Source organism: Manduca sexta, chromosome 12 (assembly GCF_014839805.1).
Source record: "Manduca sexta isolate Smith_Timp_Sample1 chromosome 12, JHU_Msex_v1.0, whole genome shotgun sequence".
Lineage (NCBI taxonomy): Eukaryota > Metazoa > Arthropoda > Insecta > Lepidoptera > Sphingidae > Manduca > Manduca sexta.
The window spans coordinates 4,357,061-4,383,076 of record NC_051126.1 but is presented as its reverse complement, the minus strand read 5'-3'; the positions used below and the strand labels follow the sequence as shown (position 1 = coordinate 4,383,076).

General features: G+C 33.5%; 1 protein-coding gene across 1 annotated transcript in view; it reads left to right on the top strand.

The window, feature by feature from the left end:
• LOC115454314 overlaps nt 1–26,016 on the top strand; it is a 48,883-nt gene that overhangs the window by 20,842 nt on the left and 2,025 nt on the right. The window contains exons 3-6 of the mRNA XM_037437851.1: nt 7,289–7,427; nt 22,748–22,838; nt 23,055–23,162; nt 25,459–25,596. Of these exons, the coding sequence (XP_037293748.1) occupies nt 7,289–7,427; nt 22,748–22,838; nt 23,055–23,162; nt 25,459–25,596 (476 nt within the window). The remainder of the gene's footprint in view (nt 1–7,288; nt 7,428–22,747; nt 22,839–23,054; nt 23,163–25,458; nt 25,597–26,016) is intronic.

Below are 26,016 nucleotides of genomic sequence, written 5' to 3'. Positions count from 1 at the left end.
AGTCTAGATAGAGTCTCGAATGACAAAGAATGATTTTTCTTTCCTAGTAACCATAACTATGTCGGCCTGTTTGAAACAGTATATACAAATGGCTGATCCGGCAGAACGCGACACACTTACGTGGGTCACTATGGCGGATTTCACACGTTGTGTATGGCTGCTATCCCTACAAATGTTTAACCCAATTTTTATATCCCTACCCATAATTATCATTATTTTATACTTTACATATTGTTCTCCTTGTGTCTAAACATGATAAGAAAGTTATTACGGTAACTATAAATGAAATAGTAACTACATACCAGACAGACCCAAGTAATCTTGTAGCATTTGCGCGAACGAGCGTCTGGACTGTCACGAGGGTATTATGAGCTAACAAGACTTGCCAGCCGTAGATCTCTGTCTTAGTTGTCATTATGTTTGTAAAGGAAATAATGTTCCAACTAAACCGTTTTGATTAAACATTGTTGGCTAGTAAATTAGTTAGGATTGATTTGTGTCACCGAAACTTTGTCTATAAAGGTTTATTTTTATATATTGAGGTAAAGTGAAGAATAAGAAACATTTTAAACCCTTTAGTCACTTAGAAAATACCTACGAGACATGGTCACGGCGACTGCCAAAAATCTATTTTTTAAATCATTCAGGAAACCTGAATAGCAAAAATAAATTTGTAAAAAAAGAAATAAACTGTACAGAAGCGTCAAAGGGTTGCAAATACAGGAACTATGTTCAATTTCCTTTGCCTTTGTAATTTTAACGCTATAAACCCTTCGGAACTTATGGCCGTAGTTAAATAACTCTTTCCAGTCCCTTTTCGCCGAATTTCGAAGTAAACACGGTTAGTAACAGGGCTACCAAAGTAGAAAAGAGTTTTCAGTAAAGAAATTGGTAGCGCGTGTATCAGGAAAAACAACAATAATAAAATATCTACAATGCGCAATGCAAATAATTAGTTGTTGAACAATATAATAACTAATTAAATATAATACAAAGATGCAAACAAATTCATGTCTGATCGCAATTACAGGAATTTCTGAACATTGATTAACTTTAACCTAATAATATTCTACAAATTACTTTCCTTTATCAAAACTCTAAACGTAAAAAATATCAATAGTGCCACCCCTAACCTGCCGGTTACGTACACAGGTCACGAAAGCCACAAAGATTCAGTCGAGCTTTATTAGTTGGGCGCGCGGCGTTCATCAAAATGAACGGTTTTCAACCGCGCTAGTTAACAAAGAGATATTAAGGTTGCGGCATCGGTTTTTTGTCGTTAGGTTTACAGTTCCTGGACTAAAGATAAAGCAGAGAATACTATATAGCATATTGTTTAATCAGAATGAGAGATTCTATACTTATGAAACCTTTTTTTTTTAATTTGTAAAAATATTATTGCGTTTTTTTTTTTAAATGCACCCTTCCCTTATTTTTAGGGAGTAAGTATGCCTTTTCTAAAGTTTATCTGTGTAGTTTGCTTTTATTAATTGACTAATAATTCCAAGCTACTGCAAGCCTGCTGACGTTAGGCATGACAGTACCATTATTGACAGTATCTCGACATTCTGTTATATAATTGGGACAGTTAATTAATAAACCGTTTTCCAGTTAGCTGATAATCCGTTTGAGCGAGAATGTAATCCATTCCACGCTGGCACACATTCGATTCACATTAAAGGAGATTATCGAAATGCAACGCAAAACGCTACTATAATATTCTTCTGCAGCAATCTAGAAGGTTGGATACATAATCAATTATGCCATGAAAATTAACACAGAAAAAAATCTGACGAAGAACTTCAGAAGAAAACACAATATAATGATTTGGTTTATGGTAGTATCAATATCACTTGTGATTATTAGAATGTCAAAACATTAAATGGCGAGAAAATCGAAAAATACACAATAACCGTACTCAGTATCTTTAATACTCCATCTGAAATAAAAATTGCGCTTACCAAATGGTTAAATGTAATAAACTGACAGCAGACACACTCGCGGAATAATAAACTTGATCTATGACTCCTCAGTCGAGACATTTTGGCGCCACGCTCCGTCGGCGGCCGATGAGGCTGAAGCAATTATTTTAATTATTTGAGGGAATATAATTGTATTTTCTAATAAATTATTTTAATGCTTAAATACTTGTTACTATTATTTTAAAATAGAATATACTTATATATTTTTCTTTAACGACGAATTTCTTGTTTATGTTCTTCTACTTTACCAGACTTTAGATTGCTTATAATCACCCTCTTGGCTTTTTCTAGTAGATCGAGTTTGCAGTACACGTTTTAATCGTCTATTCCTCCCGTCATCCAATTAATACAATCTCTCTAACTCTATCTTGGTACTCACCATCTATTATATTTGTGCACGATTATCTACATTGTCATTACTAAAACATTAAAATTAAAAATTGCTCAACCAATCCGTCTATATACTTCTCTGTATATAAAGAGTATAAAAAAATTAAAAACCTTTGACCTCGACCTAATAACCTGACTCCGGATAACCCTGTAAAGGCAACTCGCTGTGGTTACGTCACCAATGTGACAGTAACTATCATCGAATGATCAAATAATATACGTTTTGAGCTGGCCTATTACTCTTTAGAGGGCATCGTCCAAATTACCTAGATACAACAATAGCAAATTTAATGGGCAAATCGACACGTTCTGCCAACTTAATGTACAATTGCTAACTGTCTGTCCATCGCCATAATATAACCACATGGTAGCCATTTAGTAAATAACTGGAATCATATAATAATGCCCTAGGGGCCGTTCAAGTATTACGTAACGCAATTTATGAAGATTTATGAGAGCCTCCCCCCCCCCCATGTAACGCATCGTAACGCTTTACAACACCCCCACATCCCCTGAATAGTTAAAAAGACAACAAACTGCCGTGTGCTATTTTCCTTTGCCAATCCACTATAAAGGTAAGCTTAATTATTGGCAAGCCGTATTAACAGCAGATCAGCCATACTAGAGTTTTTGGGGCGAGCTCTACTAAACTATGTGTGCCAAATAAAGAACGACTGTCGTAATTTAGTATTTTTTATGAACAAGCAATTTTTACATTAGATTTCTTCACGTCTACGGCGTAGTCAGTATTCTACCGTAGCGACACATGCTACGGAAACAAAAGATTTGTGGCGTAGTAGATTGCGTTGGTTCGTAGTAAACTGCTCTACGCTGTTATCTACACAGTTTTTATACGCTAGTCGCTACGATGGCAATATTGTCACCGTAGTTACTATAATAATAATATGAGTCAGTGCTAATTCACCCGAAGCAATCTACCGCAGGCAACCAAAAATTGCCACGTATCGATGTAAATTAATTTACTTAATGGAATTTTCAATTAGACTTCTTTCCAAACTAACTCTCAAAGGATTAATTTTAGTATGGTGAGATTGCGTGTTGGAGTTATTTCAAATCGGGTAGATGTTAATAATTTTGTTTTTGTTTGGCTAGACACGAATATTCTGCGTGATATTCATAACGCAACCTCATTTTAAACCGTAATGTAAAGCAAACAATGTAAAATATCAAATGCGCAAAGAAATACCTGGCACATGCGGGATGGTTCCAGTTTACGGAGCAGTAAATTGGGTGTCGGGACTCGGGATTGCGCAATATCCTAACAAAAGGTAAAGGTTCAGCTCTAGGAGTTACCTGCATAAATCAGAGCCTTCCAAAAGGACAAAATATAATTCTTAAGTAGAACAGTTTTGCTTTATGTTTATTTTGTTAGACTATACTTTCCAGTCAGTTATTATTTATGGAGAGCTCTCGTTGAGTAATGACAACGGCGTTGATTAGCAAATCATTCCTAGATTCATTTTTGTATCAATAGCTTACATACTAGAAACTTCTACGAAACATAGTACTTCTACGAAAAATATACACTCGTATGAAGATGGCATAGTTGTAAGGACGCTATAAGAAGGAATGTTTTTTTTATTTGAAAATATTTTTTTATCGTGAGCAGGATTCATTCGTGTAATATAAAACAAATTATAATACATACATACTACGAATGATGTAATAATTTCTCACGCGTGTGTAGAAATAAATTGCGATGTTTGTAAAATATGCAGATTGCGTGCGCAGTACGACACCGCTGAGGTTCTAAGTTTCGGCGAAATGATATAGGGTTTACCTCAATAACAACCCGCAGTCTGTAATTTGTGTCCAGTACGGTGAAAGGCTCGGATCCTATCACATCATGGGACGGAACATATATGCCAAAAAGTGGGTGTCGAGGTAACACCACTGCTTACTCCTTTGAGAATAAAAGTATGACGAATGTTTATAAAAGGTACCCATAATTGAGTAATAATATCCTTATTAGTCAAGTTACAGTGTGTTTAAGCTATGAACTGTGAGGCTCTATATTCGATTTGCAAATAGAAAAAAATATAATATATAAATATAAAGTATAAGCGTGTCAATAAGTAACATTTAGTTTGTCAATTGAATAAAAAAAATACATATTTAGCAGGATGTGGCAGTAGACACTTTTGTCACATCATGAGACGAATATGAACTAGGTGAGGTATGTTTGTATAAATTACTAAACCTTTAGAGGATAAAGGCACGGGCATGTTATGCTCATACAAGAGTCAACACACAGATTTACAAACAACCCTCGTATTTCAGATTTATTTTGAAACATTACCTTATCCTACCTCAGCGTACTCTCAATAAATAGAATTTTAAACAATCAAGTTATATATGAAAAGATTGGAGACAGACAAACAAGAGGTTTCCAAATTACGACACTCCTTTATTTTTCATGTTGTTAACCTTCATGCTAAATTACGTTGAGTAAATTATTACAATTAGTAAAGACATTATGTAAAAGCTCTCGGGACGTTTAATCATGGTAACCTTTCTTACCCAAGAGGGTCAGAATGAAATTGTTTTTTCTTTCATATTTCTACTATAATGTCAGTGTTATCACTCCTACAAATAATTATAGTATAACTGTTTTCTTTTATAGCAGAAATGTTCGTTATACAGGGTAGTTATTGGTAAGTGACAAGCACTAATGAACACATTCGAGGCCGATTTCGATTTGATATTATTCGATAAACGGTGGTTGTGTTTGTAAACTTTTCGGAAAGAAATTATGATTAGGACAGAATGGATATTAGGACTTTGGCAATCAAAACCAACCATGAAAACAAGTGCCACTTATCTTCATGAACCCAAATATGTTAAATTCTTAATTAAGTAACAATCATATCACTAATCAAATGAACGATGACATCAATAATAATCCATGTGGCATGTTTATATTACAAATTTGGTGGCATAGTTGTACGCCATCACTGCCGTACCGCGCTTGCAATCTCAGGTTCTGGGTTCGAATCCTGGAAAAATATGTATCGGGAAAACCGTAGAAACTTTTTCACACGGGCGAAGTAATTGTCCACTACTTCGAAGCTTCAAGCCAGTATTTTATTTACTATGTATGTTCATAGTCTACTTATTTAGAATATTACCAATGCCATTACTCGAACTACATGCCGTTGGTACTTACGAATCCAATATTAGTAAAACTATCGTTACCAATTGGCCTTGAAAATGACAAAGTGTATCCATTAGGTAAGTACCTGACAACCGTACAACGTGAATAATATATTAGAATACATTTATTGTAATATAACAGTATAACGAATATTACGTGGAAACACGCCGTACCCTTTGTATGGCAGTAATTAAGGGCCCTGGAGACAAAGAATTTGTCTGTTTGTCAGAGCGTAGGGTTCGGGTAGTCGCGCATTTGTACAAACTATGTCTCATGGCAACTACCACGGAGTTCTGGATATAGTACTAATTTAGAATGTAGACGTACTTTAATTATATTCAAGGATGGAAACCTGTTTTGAAATGTTTCGATGCTTTCTATTTTACGTAAAAAACTCATCATTTCAGAATATAAAAGATAATTTAAAAAATAACGTAATCATCAATGAAAGCACTCGGCACAGTAATGTTTGGAGGAATGTTTAGAAAAAATTGAGGCAGACGAAAAAGATTCAACTCACGAAATACATTTTACATAACAACCTTATTTATAATCAAAACAAAATTAGATATGCTAATGCCGTACCAATTTTCTTAGAGTGTTTCCATGAGATAAACAAGCTGATATAGGAACGTTCAGGCCAACGACTTGAGATAAAATTACGTAAAATTCAACGACGTAGAAACATAAACAACCAAACAGAACGAAGCGCTTCATTTCAGTCACTGAGAAACATCGCTGGGAAAACGTAGTTTTAGTTCAATAAAACTTTATGTTCTTAAGTATGCCTGCAATTTAATAGTTATCACATCATAAAACAGTTTTAATTTATTAAAACCAACTACCTAAGAATCGACAATTATTTCCTTTTTTTATAAATAATGTTTGTCATCCAAAATCTAGTAGAAAAATTATTTTCATATCCACGTAATAATAAACAAGTTCCAAAACTTTGAAACATGGTGGCATAGCTAACTGTTGAATAACATAAATAACAAACTGTGACGTCACCGAGTGTTAATGGTAATAACCCTGCGTGCGTGAAAAAGAGATAGCGTAATGAGCTTACCACGCACGCACTTTAGGTAACAATAATATTTTAAATATGAATAACTGCTTTATTTTACAAGCAAGTTGGAACGTCACTTCATAAAAGTATTTGTTTTTCGTACTATTTTTTGTTACATATAAAATAATGTACTAAATCAAACATAAGAAAGTAAAGATCCTATTCCAAATACAGCTTCTATCTTACATAACCACATTATGTCCCAATCGTTTCCCATAATACTACTAATATTACTTTAGTGATGCGATATAAATGTAACCAAGCAATTTACGGATGTATAACATTTCTATTCTCAGAATTAAATTACACGTATTATAAATTGGTCGAGCACATAAGATTTGTTTACTATTATGAACTTTAATGAGCAACTTTGGCGGGTTTTGCAGCTTCTGTACCGTAGTCGGTATCTGGGCGGATAAAAATCTTCTACCAGGATAGCATGCATGACACTACAATGTTAAGCCTCCATAATGCTCAGTAAATAATGGCTTTAATACATATGCCTCCCGTCGTTGTCTAAAGCAGTAAATCCACGAGCTCTGTCATCTATACCTTAACTGTGGTTTTGTCAGTGTGATGACAGTTGTTATACTGTTATGATAAACTTATAATAAATATTATATAACTCGTCAACGTGTCCCTGCTTTCTGCTATACTCTCCCGTTGTTGCAGCTGTTCGACGGCGATGCTGTGCGCTGCCATCATGACAGATCACTGGGAGCACGTGGTGTGGGACCGCGCCGCCCTCACGGCGCTCGCCAACGCCTCCAACACGCCGCTGCAGTGGCTACTAGACGAGAAAGTTGCTAAGGTAAATTACATTATATCGACGGCTGTAAAGGTCGGCGACAGCCTAGTTGGTTGTCGAACGGACTGCCGAGACGAAATCCACGAGAACAAATCCCAAGGGCACACCTTTGACTTTTCTAAAATTATGTATGTATTCTTTGTGAATAATCGCTTGCTTTAACGGTGAAGCAAAATATCGTGAGGAAATCTACAAACCTGAGAAGTTCTCTATAGGAATTTTGAGGGTGTGTGAAGTCTACCAATTCGCACTAGGCCAGCGTGGTAGACTAAGGCCTAATCGCTCTTCTCAGTAGCAGAGGAAGGCTTTGCCCAGCACTAAAACAGTATATAATACAGGGCTGATATAATTATTATTATAAGGGTCATCGACTAGACTAAACTCGGTTAAAAAATGCAGTAAAATACACAGATTGTCGGATAAAAACATTTCGCTCCAGATAAATAACTTTACAACCATCGATATGGACTTTTATATAGTAGCGGGGGCATACAAGCATCTAGGTCGCCTGATGATACGTGATTACTACTTCACATACACTTCCACAATACCAAAGGAATAGCGTTACCAATCTTTGCCGACTACTTTTCGTGGTCTTATCTCACTCTAATGGGCGTCGCCGTGAAATATTATGAAACATGTTGAAGAAATGAACAAAAATGACGTGATATAGAAAGAAACGTAGGGATATTGCGATACAGAATTATTGAACATTTTCAATATTATTTTAGAATGCCTGAATAAACCATAACCATCGTATAAAAGGCGACCAAATACAAAAGTCAAGCTCCCTAATAAATAATAAACAAAAGAGTGCATTCATTCATGACTTTTAGCAGGGGCTGATAACATTTTCTTGAACATTTTGAAACAAGCCCTTAATGTCTTGTCCCAAGGGAGTCTACAGTTTGATGTTGTACTCTCGGGATTCAAAAATCTTAATGTTTTTGTTAAGCAGGTTTTTATAGCACGATAATGCTGTCTAATAGTACAATTCTGTTAAACAAAGAGTTCTAAGTCGGTAGAACATACGTCAATGGTTCTAATATTATATAGAGCGTACATTGGGAAGATTGTCATACAAAAAAAAATGTGCTCATGCGATTACTAATCTACTATGAAATAACAAAACACCAATGTAAAATACTTAATATTCTCCATATAGTGAGATGACCGTTTTTAATGAGCATATTATCATATTTTCTGTAAATATGTTATTTTGTATCAATATCTAAGTTATAACATCTTGTCACACGGGCATTTCAAATAAGACAATTGGTAATAACTTTTGGAGCACAAATTTGGTCTTGATATCCAGTCTATAACTAAGTATACTTGTTTAATCTCTTTGTTTTAAAAATAATAGCATGTTAATCTCTGCATAATATGAGCCGAGCTCAATACATTTTTGGTCGCGGGAGTTTTTAGACGACCGTTATATCCGGTGACCTTTTTTCTTAAAGGCCTGACAAAATCATAAAATTGCAAGAGTGCCCTTTAAACAATGACCTTTTTTATATACAGTTATGTGTACGATATATTTCTTCAGCGCTCTTAGTACTTAACTGATTGAAAATATCATTTTTGTGAAAGGAATTTCACTTCTTAAAGCAACCATGGCGGCGAAAATCTTTTATAAGAAATTTCTAATGAATTTCGCGTTGGCAGTTCAGGCACAAACTTTCTAACAAGTTTCCTTGATAACATTTCAATTTACTGTAACTGACACAAACTTTTATTAAATACTAGCTTTTGCTCGCGACTTCGCCCGCGTGAAGGTGTTTTCCAGGATAAAATTCCACTGTTTGATAAAAGTCTTGCTACATATTTTCCCGGTACTTATAGGTTCAAACTAATTTTATCCCCAATCTATAATTTCAGTTCAATCAGTCGAAAATCTAAGAACATTTATACAAACTTTCATCCCCTATTTTATCCCCTTAAGGGTAGAATTTATCAAAATCCTTTCTTAGGGGATGCCTACGTCATAGTAACTTTATGCATGTAAAGTCTTAGCCCGATCCGTCCAATGGTTTGGGCTGTTCCTTGATATATCACTGTCAGTCACCTTTGAGTTATATATTATATTAACAACTGAAGTTAGCTAAAATTGAGTTTCTCGAAGCCGACCACTATTTATGTACTATGTATTTTGAGACTATGCAATTTTGTCGCGTTCGCGATTCACTTTCACTTTTGTTGAGTTTCAGAACGCGATATTAGATCCTCCAACGCGCCCGCGAATTTGAACTTTATGCAGCGGTAATAAATTACAAATTGACTCTCCATTTTATTTAGAAAACGTTTGTATGGGAAATAGAAAAATGCTGTTTTGAGGATTTTCCCGGCAATTATTCGAATTTTTCTCACCTTTTAAATCTTCCCTAGACCTCCACGAATAATTCAAGACCAAGATAAGATAAATCCGTTCAGCCGTTCTCGAGTTTTAGCGAGACTAACGAACAGCAATTCATTTTTATGTATATAGATTTCTCGAACATAAAACAAAAATGCAAAAGAAAATATTATATTTTATTTTATATATTATTTTATATATTTTGAAATAGCAACAGAACATTTACTCATGTTTTAAAATAATACTGAATTATCAATTTCATATATATTTATAAGAATCTCATTTGGGAATGAAATTATTTAGACACGTTCAGTCTTACTTATAAGCTTGTTTTAGCGCTAAGAGGTGGTTAAGAATTGCTTAAATAGCTGTCAAAAACATCACCGGTTCCTAGTTTAAACCTTATTAAGAGCCCAGATGGCGGGCTTGACTTACAGCGCGATCGAGTAAATTTGTGTTTTAACTAAGCATAGCTTTGCAAATTTTTTATAAGACTGGTTATGGTTATGTCATACTAAAATCGGTCTGATAAGTCATTAGTCATCAGCTTATCGAACTTCACATCTCCACAAAAACTCTAATTGCTAATATTAATGTGAATGCTTGTGTGTACACATTACTATTATTTATCGAATCAGTAAGCAACTCACTAGTTGCGAACTCCGCACATTACTCGCACGTTAGTTGCCACGTATGTCGAGTTTTATGATAATTGGAATAGTTTCCCACGAAATGCTGCGGCTCAATCTGAGCCTTAAGGGATATGTAATAGTGACGGGAATAAATCTTATATCGATAATTGTTGAATGGAATAAATCAGGTTTAAGAGATATGAAATGATCTGAAATTTTATGCAGGATAATAGGTAGTTACGTTGACTGCAATTTTTATTTACTATCGATAAACTTACGTAATTTTCTAACCTGACCTAACGAAGACCTACGTGACTTTAATTCACCTTTAGATCGAATTAAAATATTAACCAAAGGCTCCTCTCTAAGGATTTATATAAATCTCTATAAGATGGAATAAGTATTAAATATATTTTTTATAATTTAGTTTCTCGTAACCGATATATCATTTTTTACAACTCCGTCTCACTACATTTAGGTCAGTATCTTCTGCTAAAAATAAGTTTACGAAATGATAAATTACATTTCACCACATCTTTACTTGCCCCTTGTCACTCCGATTCAATTTATTTTCACTTAGATTTCTTTTTTTGTGGATATAAAGGGTAAAAGCTGCGGTAACACGCAAAATCTTACTCAAGAAAATCGAATAATTTCGCTACTTGACACTTTTTGGAAAACTGTTTTATAAATTGCACCTGTTTATTTTATACAATTACCCAAGGGAGGTAGTTGGGGTAGGTAGGTAGAGGCATACCTCTAGGGGTAGGTAGAGATGCAACTAGTACACCCACTTTTCGCCATGCGCATTCTCGATAGACCACAATGTAATAGAAAATAAAACATATTTTATTAAATATCGCGCAAAAACAGTCACGTGGTGTTTGCGTTGTGACGTCATAATTAAACAAAACAAAAGTTACGATCATAAAAGAACGAACATTTTTGTGTTAAATTTAAATCGATCATAGCCATCGCGTTCTGGTTCTTGTAATGAATAGATAAAAAAACCTCAGGAAAAACCGCTATTTTATTTAAAAAAAAAAAACAAAACATTCGTCATTTATATTAATCCAAAAAGTATATACTGTATAATTATTAATAAATATTTTACATTCATAATTTAAAAAATTGTTTACTAAAATCGTAAGTCAAGACTCAAGATTACAGTTATTCGATAAAAATTAACAGTCGATTGAAATTTCAACTCTGTATAAAATACTAAACTAATGAAGATACAGATCAAAACGATAGATTTTGCGATCCACCAACAAGATACGCATTTTTAACCTAAATTCAGTACTTTGGAATAGCATAAGTTCATGATAATATTATGTAAGTACATATGAATCTGATGTTTTATTTTATACTGTATTGAGTGGCGAATTAAGTATTATTAGTTATTTTTGGGTGTTGAACCTGCCAATAACCACTTAAAATCTTTGGCATAACGAACTGCCAACAACTTAATAGTTGCAGAGTCGTGTTCGCTGTAAAATTTTGTACTTAATAAATTAAGCTTAATTTGTTTGTTCAGAACACTTAGTGCAAAAATTAAATCGCTGAAACTTTAAACTTTCGCATTCTCGCATAATGCATTCTTCGACCTAGTTTAAGCTACTCCGAAATAATTTTGTGATCTTACTTTTACGATCAAAAGTTCGTATTGCGCCATAATTTTATTAATACTTTACAACTAATCTTATCAATAATATCTCTGTATAAAATATAATTCTTCATTTCACAATAGAGCTTTGTTTTTGAGGTGCTATAAAACCTTTTAAACTGTGGAAATCATTTTATGGATATACGTATAGGATAATTTATAAATTTTATTAAAAGAGCACGTATGCATCATCTCACCACACAGAAAGGGCAAAAGAAATTTTAAACAAATAGTATATAATATTATACTCTTTGTTAACATTATTGACTATATTTTAAACATTATAGAATTGATATTTGAGCAAATTTTTAATATTCATTTCATTTCATAGTATAGAAAATGTATTCCCTAACTATTTCAACCCTAATACTATCCAATGTACGGCCAATGTTTGTATGATGTGTCCAACGCAGTGACAAGTTCCGCCAACTGTCATATTACGGAAATAAACGAAATAGGGTTTCAATAGAAAATAATATCAACGAGCTTCAGTATTGGACATTTTACATGCTAAGGGTTTGTACTATAAGTTTTTTTATGCAGACACGGAGAATTGGCCCCATTGAACCTAATAGTAAGGAGTAGTAAGATCGTAGTGCTGGGAAAAATTGTTTTTGTATTCTGAAATAAACTATATCATAATTATCTCATTAACTGGTATTGGGAATGAAAAATTGTTACGACTTGCTTATTTTGTCATGAAGTTGGAAATTTTTTCTCACTGCAAAATGAGGATGTGTTAGCGACTAACGCTTTTAATTATAATGTATAAACGTCTATTAAAAAAAATTTCGTTGTAATGGATACCGATGCTTATAAAGCAATCATATCTAAGCGACAAATATACCGAAAATGAGTTATGTACATATTTGGAATCGACATACTTTTCTGCGGCATTTGATCTGGATTTTGTACCTCTAGGGCAATTTTTTATATTATTAGGCTTTATTTTTATACAGTAAAATGTTTAATTGTTATTAATTTTCTTTTTACTCATTGTCGCTTAGATACAATTGCTTTCAAGAGTAAAAACGAATCACAAATTTAGTAAAGGCTTTTCATTACTCCCTTGCTGAAATCTTGAACTTGATACACATTACTTGCTACCAATTAAGGCCCACTTGCTTCAAGGAATATTTTATCGAGTCATAAAAATAAGTTAAATGAGAAATATCGCCATAAATATTCATGACACCTTTTCTTCTACGAATGGCTTATTTTTCAAATAACCTTGACGATGTTTCGCACGCGATCCATTATAATGGAAATTAGTTCAGAAGCGGTAGTTTTATGTTTGCAAATACAGTAATACCGGGCTATAATCGTAAAACTGTGTTCATTCTAAAATTTATTCGCGTCCGAAGACGATCTACTTTGTGTTTTAAACTTTACTGCTACTGCGGTAGACCAAATTTATTGGTTTGTATTTGGTGTTTGTGTTTATAAAAAATATATTACTTAACTAAACCGACATACCGTTATCTCTTTGAAAGTTATCTAAACCCACGTGCCCTAATCTTATCACGTTTCTTCCCACATCCGCGCCTTTCTACAAATAATTACTTCAGAACACGTAACCACACATTCATTAGAGAGAATTCCAATTTCAAACTTCAGAATTGAGTCGTCACATCCCTCTTTTAAATCGAACGTTTCAAACTTCGTCTAATCACCTTGCCGAACTACGTTGGATTTTCGAGCACGATTCGTTACTAGTAAAGTTTTATGTCGAACCTTGAGCTCATCGTGTTCACATCTTTATCAGGTGGGGATATGTGACAGAATTAGAACTTTAATAAAAATATTCAGACCTATTGGACCATTCAAACACATCGGAAATATTTTAAAGTAGTATGAAAAATGATTTCTTTTTATTATATATCCATTCGTTTATAAATCGCACTCTTAATAAAATAATGACCCATTCCAAAATTGCCAATTTGTGGGAATCGTCAAACAACCAATTTCTATTTGCGACCTTTTAGTTTATTCCCTTTTTTTTCATGCTATAGGTTTAATTTTTTACCTATCTTTAATAAGCTCATTTGTATAGCAACTTCAAAAAAATGGTAGCAAACAAAAATTAGTTTTCCGACGACTGCCAAAAATTAACAATTTTGAAATAGATCATTATTTTATTAAGAGTGCGAAATAGTTTAGTACTTAGTAATAGATAGTTAAACTTATGTTTCTTTATATTCTACGATTTATTCTTTAAATTTAATTAAATTTAGAGTTATCTAATAGTATGACAACTTCGAAGCTTCACATACACACCAAAAAACATTAGAGTAATAAATAACTTTAACAAAAACCAAGTATTCCTTAGTCGTAACAGGATAAGCCATTTGACGACACAGTTCGGGATTACCACTCCAGAAATCTAGGTCTAGTTGAGAACAAACGTGACTAATACCCAGGTCGTCGTATTTCTGCGGAAACCATTTTATACGTGTGTTGAACTATTACATAATTGTATTGTGAAGTAAATGCTTATCTTTCCGACCTACTTTTTTAATGCTCTGCGAAGCTGGTGTTGTTGGTTGTAACGTTTATTATAATTTTCCGAGCTTTATGTCTTATCACGTCAGACGTTGAATCAAATTAAGGAATAAAAATTGCTTTTAGTGACATCATTGGACATACAAATAAAGTGCCTAATTGTAATGAAAAATGTTCTATATTTTTTCAATTTAACTCCTAAATCAACCATGTTGGAAGTTAATTTACTAACTTTATATGTTTCATCGAATTTGAAGCAAACTTACGTGTAATAACAGCTTTTATGATGAGTTTAGAGTAGATATCTAAAAAAAACACGGCCTTAACAGTGATCACATAGCATAACAACACTTATTACTCTAACTTAGGAAATAAAATACATAAATCAACCCTAGATTATTTTATAAATTGATCCTATTTCCGTGCGACATAAGCCCTATTAATATTCGATAATAAATCTTCTTGCCTTAAACTCGGTGCCTAAATATTTAATGAACATAAATTTTGTGAATCCAAATGATTTATCTGACTTAATCTTTATTGGACCTATTAATAAAGCTTAGACTTCGGTGACAGGCTCAAAGAATATTCACATTATTTATTTAAAAAAACGATGAATATCGTTTTAAAATTATGTAGATAGTTTAAGCTATTACTCATGTCAAAAGTTATTATTTTCCAAGATGAGTTTTCTAAGCCATGTCCATAACAGGCGATAACTGCGTCATTCATGTCAGTAATAGTTTAAAGTTGTTCCAGATCATTGGTTTCGTGTTTAGTACAATAATTATGCTGATAAAAGATCTACATAGTGTTATTTACCTATAACAGTAAACATACATTTAGTTCATTTAATATGCAAAATGTTAATAGAATTAATGGCAAGCGATGGCGCATTCTAATTAATTGTACTCCGACGTTCGTGTCAAATATTATGCAATCATAAAAATAGGTCACGCCATACACGCCACCGACACGAGTAATAAAAATTAAAAAGCTATAGATTGTTTTTGCTTCAAAGCTTTGATACTTCGCTTTGGCACCGTCCGCGCCGAATTGGCGAGTTTTCAAACGATAAAAACTGTTTCCATTCAACAAACGTTGGATCTGAAGTCTGAACAGACTTGTAACCCATTCAGAATTGATACTCAATGACGTATCTATTGTAACTGTCAATAATAAGTGTCTTTGTGTATTATTTATACTCTCTGTTACGCTACACTGCATCGCAATGACTATATTTTCAAACGAATTATGTATCAATTTTATTATGGACATTAGGCAAAGCTTGGCAATACTGCCTCGGTGGCATAATTGTATTGCGTGTGCAGTAACACCGCTCTGAGGTCCTCAGATCCAATCTCAAAAGTGATATTGGGTTTTGTATTCAATATCAGCCCAGTGTCTTGAATCTGTGCATGATTTGGCGATAAGCTTCCCCATATCACATCATGGGATGGAACACACAGCCGAAAAATGAGTTCCTCTGGCTACCCCTTCAGAGATAAAGGCGTGATGTGTGTGTGTACTTTGCAATAGTTTGAAGTTAAATTTAAGTCATAATAAATAGTATTAAGCTAATTTCGCAATCTCTACTGGAACATCGCCAATGCACAGTTAATACTACATAGTTTAATATTATACATATAAACGAAGTTTGACCGTCTACTTAATATCTGTAACGGTTGGTTTGCTGCGCCATTTTTCAAAAAAGGCAACGCGATATCTTAAGTCAGAATACTTACTTACTTTTTATCTCTGCATAATTATTTTTTCTAGAAACAGACAGACATAACAATACTACAGTTATACCCCACAAAACTGTATTATTTTATAAAAGTGTATTCCTGGCATATACAACTAATTGGCAAAACCTATTAGAGATTTAAAAGACATTAATGACTATAAAAAGAAATTATTTAAAGTTTTGCATGATAAATGTTATATTTTTTAAATGATTATCTTAATGATGCTAATATATATAATGTATTTAGTTTTTCTCCAAAATGTTAAATTATTACATGCTATTATAACGGGGCCATAGCTGTACTATAATTATAAATGTATAACACCATAACTACCTTTGTACCACAATAAATATCATTTGAATTTGAAAGCCTATAAGCGATATTGTATACAAAAGTAACTAGGGCAACTAAAAACTGTTTCACCTTTAATCCAACCCAGTCGAAGTATACCATCAAAATTCCACTATAGATGAAATTATCTTAATTACCATCGGCTTCGTAATTGCTGGTTCGAAGGTGGAACCATAAATCTCCACTTTAGAAGTGGTTGAGGGCACAAGGTCTTCTGCTGTCGCCTTGACCGCTCCGTGAATTACCATGCAACCTTACTGCGCTGACTTTCTTTACTTACCTATTGGTAGATAAAGTTCCTGTTCTGTGGAATCTATTTGTAGGTGTAATAAATTTATTTTATTGTTTAAATGTTTTAAAACCTTTAATACTATTGTTTCGTTTTACATATTACCATGTCTTCTTTTATTGGTAAATAGCAAAACTTCGGTCTAAGTTTTAAAAGTGGTCACTGTTTTTTCATTTCTTACCCATGTTAGACAACGGCAGCCAATGTCTTGGCTGTGATCTGGTATTGCAAATACATGGGCGATGGATGCTGCTTACCATTAAGTGGACCACGTGCTCGTTTGCCTACTAAGGCAATAAAACAACACGTTTTCTTTAAGCACATTTTTAACTAATCACATGACTTTCTCCAACTCTCTTATACCTAGTCATTTATTTAACCATCATCATTAGGCAATGTCTAGTTACCTTCAAACATGACTTAGGCAACTAACGTGTTGTACAAACATAAATGTGGACACATATTAGCTAGAATTAAACTTGTAGAGAATTAGGTAACGTCTCAGTAGAAGAAATTAGCAGAACAGAATTTAATTTACTTTTATGAAACATGTATGTGCAAACTAGATACCAGCATGATAATTTGAAAACATTAATTGAATTACTTTTCGTAGCAAAATGAATGTTAAAGTTTTATAAAACTTCTAATGCTTTCGAAACTCCATAAGATAGACTTCGCAATATGTTAATCGAAGCGTATGAAGTTATATGACTTATAACATATTTATGTGTTAAGTATTTTTTATCCGACTTCAAAAAAAGGAGGAGGTTATCAATTCGACGTGATTTTTTTTTATGTTTGTTGCCTCAGAACTCGCTCATTTATGAACCGATTTGGAAAATTCTTTTTTTATTCGAAAGAATATCTCTAGACACTACTACTACACGAAGAGAATCAGTCGGAGCGACAACATCATACTTTCACTTAGAAATATATACATCATATTTGTACTAAATTACACAGCGAAAACAAAATCAAAGAGCTAAAACTGAGATTTCTTACGCGAATATTTGTTCTTCACAGATATTTTTAGGACAATGTTAGCAGATGTAAAGACGAATATGTGGTTTCATTTAGCAACGTAATGTAAAAATTACCCTTTATAGATTTTCAAAATGTACATCCAACTGCCAGATATATAATTCTACATCAAACAGAATTATAATATATATGGAAAATTCTACATAAAGAGAAAAAATAGTTCCATTTTAAGTTTGGAATCGCTGATTTGATTATCAAAAAATGTTTCTTTTTTACGTTGAAGTAAAAGAAAAATGTAATTTTTTGATTTCACTCTAACCTTTTTGATGTATACAATTTTATTCACCTGGCTGTACCAAGACGTGTACGACAAAACTCGATTTGTAACTCTTTGGAAGCTACTATAGTGAGTTCAGAAAGAGAACGGTCGTGGCCCGAAAGTGAACTAACTTTCGATTTTTACATAGCAACCCTTCTCCGCCATTTGGTAAATGTTAAACTCATTTGTCATGTCATATTGCTTTCTTATAAATGATCTTGCGTGTTGGTTTTAGGGATTTTTGTATAGAAACATACTAAAATTAAACAAAAGAGGTAATAAAGCACAGCAGCGACCTCAAATCCCACGACGGTTCTTGTTCTGAACAGACTATATGATGGTGTTTTCACCACGTGGCTGTCTTTTCACCAGCGCTCTACTTAACTTTACCGTGGATATATTTTTAATTCTAATTTTACTTTATCGCTCATAACTTTGTTTTTTTAATTTTTACATTGAGGGTAGTTTAATAAAATGATGCCGGGTTGTAATGCTTTTTGTTCTCGACATCAGACGCCCGTTATGATGTGATTAATAACGCGTTTGAGTGAAATTGAATTATGAACGAATATATGGCGAAGTACTAAACTTAGCTAAAATATACTTCGTTTGTAACGTGAATAATATTAAAATTCATACGAGATATATTTTAACTAGGTGGATGAGTATAGAACCAAAGTCAAAACTGTTTTCTCGAAATATAATAGGCTTTCCGATAACCTAGACAATGACAATGATTATGATGACAATGATTTCCGTTTAGACGAACTTCAGATATTGAAAGAAAACTATTTTTCGGATTTTGGCCCAGTTTATTTTTTTCTTCGTGGTCATGGGGCGGACTGATTTTATTTTAATAAGTAGTTAATGACAATCTTTTTCTTTTTCTTCTTGGTTGTAACACTCTTAAGGGTTTGTTCATGGCCGCCATGTTATCTCGCGCTGAGTTAATAAAGTAGGTAAATAATAATAATATCAGCCCTTATTATATACTTGCCCACTGCTGAGCACGGGCCTCCTCTACTACTGAGAGGGATTAGGCCTTAGTTCACCACGCTGGACTAGTGCGAATTGGTAGACTTCACACACTTTCGAAATTCCTATAGAGAACTTCTCAGATGTGCAGGTTTCCTCACGATGTTTTCCTTCACTGTTAAAGCGACCGATAAATTCACAAAGAATACACATGATTTTTTAGAAAAGTGAGAAGTGTGTGCTCTTGGGATTTGAACCTGCGGACATTCGTTTGGCAGTCCGTTCCACACCCAACTAGGCTATCGCCGCTTTAAAGTAGGTACTTACTAATAATTCGAATCGATGTCTCTATTCAAGCCACGTAACAATGCCATAAATATGATTAAAATAAATTTAAATAACCAGTAATATTCATTACTTTAGTTTTGTGTTTGAAACAAATAACAGAACATTGTTTAGTCGCTTGCGGTTTACGACCGCTGTAAACCATTAAATGAATGTTTATTAGAACTTTTTTAATTCTAACTATTAGAGTTTTGACTACGGTTTCATACAAAGACTAGTAGAAAATGTTTTGTTCATAGTTACAATTGAGATATAAATTATTCGACATTAAAAGGACCTAAATATTATTTTAATGTGATACAGATTGATGTTTCTATCGATATTTATATTTATCTAGATCCTATATTTTTAAATCCAAGTAGTTTGCGCGTTTAGATGTAAGAAGTTATTTTCGGATTTAGGTATTAATTAATAATCCACTTGAAAGATCATTCACTATTGGTGAAAGGAAACTTCATTCAACATACATTGATATGATTCGGATACCCCAGGATGTGCTCTATATTTGGACCTCCGCTTGACACTACTTTCTGGGACACCCTGTATGTATCCATATAAGGTGACCATTATGAGCAATAAATAAGCTTCTTAAGACTTTCCCGAAAATGTAATAGACATAATAAATACTTAGTTAGATAAGTAACAAGTAAAAGAAAGTGTCTAAGCTTCGTGACAAGTTAGAAAGTAGAAAAACAGATTGATACAATTCGGGCCAAGGCTGTTGTTGAAATGTTAACGTCACTTGTAATCAGCCAATTGTATGCAATGCAACTTAACATGAATAGACAAGGCCGCATAATGAACGCCTTTGACTTGAATAGCTTTTGAAGTCTTTGAAAAGAAAAAAGTTAATGCTTCGTGATTTAAAGTGAAAAGGGTCTATTATAAATATTTCATAAATATGTTAAATATTACCTAGCTATTATGGGGATGAATAAATATGGCTGTAGTGACGAGATATGCAAAATATTTGATTTATATGAAAGCTTTCGTACTAGGTATTTGTTACGTTTCAATAAACGTGTTTAATCAGAATCTTTAATTAATCTTTGAATTTGTGTAATATTTGGTTACATCGTGATTTTCACTATCGATAAAAAAATAATAATACTTAAGGTACTGTTAAACCACGTACTTAATTTCAAAATAATGTTCTTTGAAATAAACATAACATAAAAAATAAAGACATTTCAATAATTTATATTTCAAATTCTTTTAATGGGGCTTGAGCTTCAAGAAATATAAGATAACATCGGAACATAAAAAGATTATTTATAACCTTTCAAGTCAGAATGTTTTTGCAAAACAACAAGATGTACGTTGCAGAAGTTTCAGAAGTTCAGTGAACCGAGAGATTACTTCGATTCGACGCAATAAAAAAGCTTAGAACGTATTTTTGATGTTTTACAGAATACATTTTGCGTAAAACATTTGCCCTGTGTGACAGCGTGCGCGTAGAATGTTGCCTGTGGGATCAACGCCGTAGCTTAAACATTTCTCTCGGAGGATGTGATGTTCAAAAATATATTCTTCTGGGTGGTATTTAGATTGGTAATAAGATTTTGATCTCTATCATGCTCAAATTAGGTTATACTACGCTAAATCAATAATTAAAAACTTGATTTTAATAAATAATACACAATCTAACTTACGAGATGAATAGAAACCTCATTACTTAAGGTATATACATACATACATAACATCACGCATTTATCCCCGAAGGGATATGCAGAGGCGCAACTAGGGCACCCACTTTTCGCCAAGTATGTTCCGTCCCATGATGTGATAGGGGGCGAGCCTATCGCCATATCGGGCACAATTTCCAGATTCCGGGCTGATACTGAGCAGAAAAACCCAAATATCACTTTGCCCGACCCGGGATTCGAACCCAGGACCTCAGAGCGCTATTGTACCGGACATGCAATACAACTACGCCATCGAGGCAGTCATTACTTAAGGTATATATTGTTTATCACATTGCCGAGATGAAAAGTGGAAACAATCCGAGAATAGAAAAGAATGAATAGAGGTCGCGACCCTTTACAGCGAAGAGACGATGCACAAAGACTAATGTGATTAAACCGGGTGTGTTGCACACACGTATGAGATGCATGTATCCGTTGTATTTTACTTTTCAACAAATATTTACGAAAGACTCTGCTGGAGTTAAATTTAATTTTATATTTGCTTAAGTTGTGACCACCAAAAGGGAAGTCTGCACGAATTAGAAGTACTGCATAATCGGTCTGATATAGTATTTTCGTATGTCAAATTCATCCAGACCTATGGATCAATTTCAAAATTTATTTCCATCAATCCATATTTTTTACAAACTTCGCTATAGTAATATTAGATAGGTGTTCTATAAATGAAAAACGGACAAAATTAATCACTCGAAGGTACTATGTAAATAACAGGTATTTTTTCACGTCCCTACATTGTATTAACAATTATGTTAAGATCCCTAAACCAAACACCAACAGTCTTACTTATAAACTTGTTTTAGCGTTAAGAGGTGGTTAAGAATTGCTTAAATAGCTGTCAAAAACATCACCGGTTCCTAATTTAAACCTAATTAAGAGGCAAGATGGCGGGTTTTGACTTACAGCTGATCGAGTAAATTTGTGTTTTAACTAAGCATAGCTTTGCGAAATTTTTATAAGTAAGACTGTAAATAATTACCCCCTTATTCATAGACGTTATTTATCTAAGGACAGAGCATTGCTATGATAACAAGTCTGTTCCTCACCTTTGTTTATCTGACAGCTGGCTGTTTGTTCAGCTTTGTTTATCTGACAGCCAATTAGATTCAAGTTGTATCTCAATATTAGCCAATCACAACGGCTCTATGTCTACGCACTGCTAAGGCTGCCATGTCGTCAGCACTGAGAATCAGACTTACTATCACAGCAAAGATAAAGCTTAGATAAATAACTTCTATGAATAAGGGGGTTAAGCTTTAAATCCACGTTAACCACAACATAAGTAAAATCCTACCTTTACTCGTGAATAGCAGTTTAAATATTCAGGTCCCGAGACTATTTTACATGAAGCATGGCTTTACCATTTAACGCATGAATGATTTATTAATCGCCACCCAGAATGACACGGCAATTCCTTTGATTGCTCGAGTTGGCGTTAAACCATGTTCCTTCGCAGATCGAGGACACGACTAATCGAAAAGGCGGCGGCGGCACGTTTCTAGTGCCAATGAATGGTGGGATTTGGACTATGTGCGTGTCTTTAGAAGGTATTTCCTTTGTTATTTATGTAGTTTATAAATAATATCCTTAGTATAGGTTTAAATATTTTCTAACTAATCCAGTGTAACAGAGTTTACTTTTGTTCGTAGAAAGAAGTACGGATATATTTTTTCTTATTTTATAGAGAAAGCGTTCTATTTTTGATCTTAATAAATTTTTAAATCTATTTAAGACCTTAATGTCCGTGAAATATTCTGTTATAGAGGAGGAAGCTTCGATATTGTCCAGAGTTGGTTTTCCATCGCAGCCGACGTGCACAAATTACCTTGCAGACAGCGATTACGACGAACCCAGGGCTGATTGGCAACATCGTAAGTTTTTTCTACCTTTAGCGATCGCACAGACCCTTTTAAATATAGATATAATACTGTATAAAGGTGTGGCGGTAATAAAGTACATAAAAATCCCCCAAAATCCTGTAATATTTTCCAATATCTTACGTTTATGTGAATGTTAAGACATTGAAATAAAACTATTTTACGGATTTTATTTACAATATTTTTTTTATAATGGTAAAATGTATGTACCATGAAGCTTGCAAAGTTTTCGAAACATCGGTAGAAAATTATTAAAATTATAATATAAATAAGCACGATAAAATCCATAAAATAGTTTTATTTTAATATTCTCCAATTGTTTGTCAGCTATTTTGCACAAAGATTCAACGTAGATACCACGTCCACCCACATGACCTTCTAATATTCTATGAGGACACACATACACATTATACTTTTCAGATACTATTTGATAAACAATTACGTATATAATAATTACAATCGACAGCTTCTAAAAATATTATTTAACTGTAAAAATTTGATACTGAAGAAGTCATTGAGCGCTGTCTTGATAGACATGTATTAGTGGCGAAAGGTGAAATTTTCTGAAAGGGAAGCCGATACAAAATATAGGTACTAATACTTAATATAGTTAGTTTTAGTTTTAGCTATAAATATTAATTATTTATTTATTAATAATATCATTTATTTTAGTAGATTGCTTATATATTACAAAAGGGAAGCCGGCAGTAATCGGCTTATATGGGCCCTTCGCCACTGACATGTATTGTATATTAAACCCTAACGAGTAGTGTTTAAGTTTAGAATTCACTTGCTCGTAGACCTCCTTAAAGATGTAGTGGTGACTGGGTTGGATCGATTGACTAAATTCAGAACCAATCCAAACGTTCAAGACGAAGATAAACTTGAAGGGGATTAGAAATTGCCTAGACTTCGTTAAACGTAGGTATACTGGGTCATTTAGATATTACGTTACTAAATGAAACCAAGTGTTTATGTTCAATTAAATAACAATTTACAATATGTTACTGTAATATCAAATAAAAATTTTAAGTTTTGAGCAAAACATTTAGCAATATACAGTAATTTTAATTTAACAACGCCTTATATCACACGGGACCTACATTCTAAATAAATTATAAAATAAAATTTGATCATCAAGTTTCAGCATTATTTTAACGCTAAATATGCCATAAGCCTTTTAGATACCTTTATGAACAGTTTGACCATCCATGAATATTCAAGGTCATTGCAAATTTCTAATTTGATAAATTTGTCGTACACAACCCTGCATAAAGCGTCCATTATGGAAACTAAATGATAAAATATTCAAGAGTCATAAGTCAAGGAATGAACGATATCGGAGTTAACCCTGAACAGCACTTTGCCATTCCACGTTCATTGTTTTCATATAACTGTGAGAAAAATTAATGAGCTGTTGAAATGTTCGCCAGTTCCAGCGCTGGTAAACAAGCGCTCTCAAAACTGTTTCAAAGGAATGTCTCGTCATTAGAGCGGTGAAAACAAAGCCTGTCTTGTTCATATTTCGCAATTAATGCGCTATCCGTTTGAGATAGCGTCGGTTTTAGTGTAAAATTACAGAATTAATGTTTGGAAATGCGTATTTTATTTTAATTTCTTGTCTGAATTTTTGAAACAAGGTAATTTATAAGTACCATTAGTCGATACGTTATAGTATGTGTACTTTAAGCACCAATAATTATTACCTAATCTATACTAATATATAAAGTTGAAAGGTTTGTTTGCTCGAGAGCGTTAATCTCAGGAAAGTAAACCGACTTTGATTTTTTTTTACTAGTAGGAAGCTATTACGCATGAGTGATATAGGCTACTTTTTACCTCGGGAAAATATAAAGCGGGACTTTACTCCGGAAAATAGCTATAAATAATTTTAAAAATCCCGCTATTCTTCAACGTTATAAAATAATATTCGACAATATCTTGTTCTAATTATAATTTACCGTACCCAATTCCGATTTCTTTACATTGGCGAAGGGTCCATATAAGCCGATTCCTGCCGGCTTCCCTTTTGTTATATAAGCAGACTATTAAAATAAAATATATTATTAATAAATAAATAAATAATAATTGTAGCATAGTGGACTAAATAAAATTATAATTAGTATTAGTACCTATATTTTGTATCGGCTTCCCTTTCAGAAAATTTCACCTTTCGCCACTAATACATGTCTATCAAGACAGCGCTCAATGACTTCTTCAGTATCAAATTTTTACAGTTACCGAAAGGGAGGTAAATGTTACCTTAATAGGACTTACATTGATATTACAGGAATGCAAAATCTGTCCATATCGTGCGCTCTGGTGTGCCTGATAGTGCTCGGTAGCGCGGCTCTGGTCGGCGCCTTCGGAGTCTGCAAGCATCAGATCAGCGCCGTTCTCATTACAGGCGTTATGTACCTTTTAGCTGGTAAGTTACTTGAATGAATGAATGGAAACACTTTATTGTATACACCAAATACAGAAAAATGAATACAATTATTTTCATTATATAAAAAATAAAGTGTACCGATAGTATTGCTAAAATACTTGCTTAGACTCGAAAATAATTTAGGAATATTTGTATGGTTATCATTCCCTAACTTCGACCAATCACGGATCATAAATAACTACATATAAAAATAAGTATAAATCACGCTTTTCTCCCCGAAGGAGTAGGCAAAGGGTACCCACTTTTCGTCATGTGTGTTCCCTCTCATGACGTGATAGGAGGCCAGTCTATCGACATATTTTTAAAGAGACCCCTCTGCACCTGATGGCAAGTGGATGGTAAAATAGCAAGTTCTTGCAGAAATAAATTGCGCAAGAACTTCAAGATGCCGTTCATTTC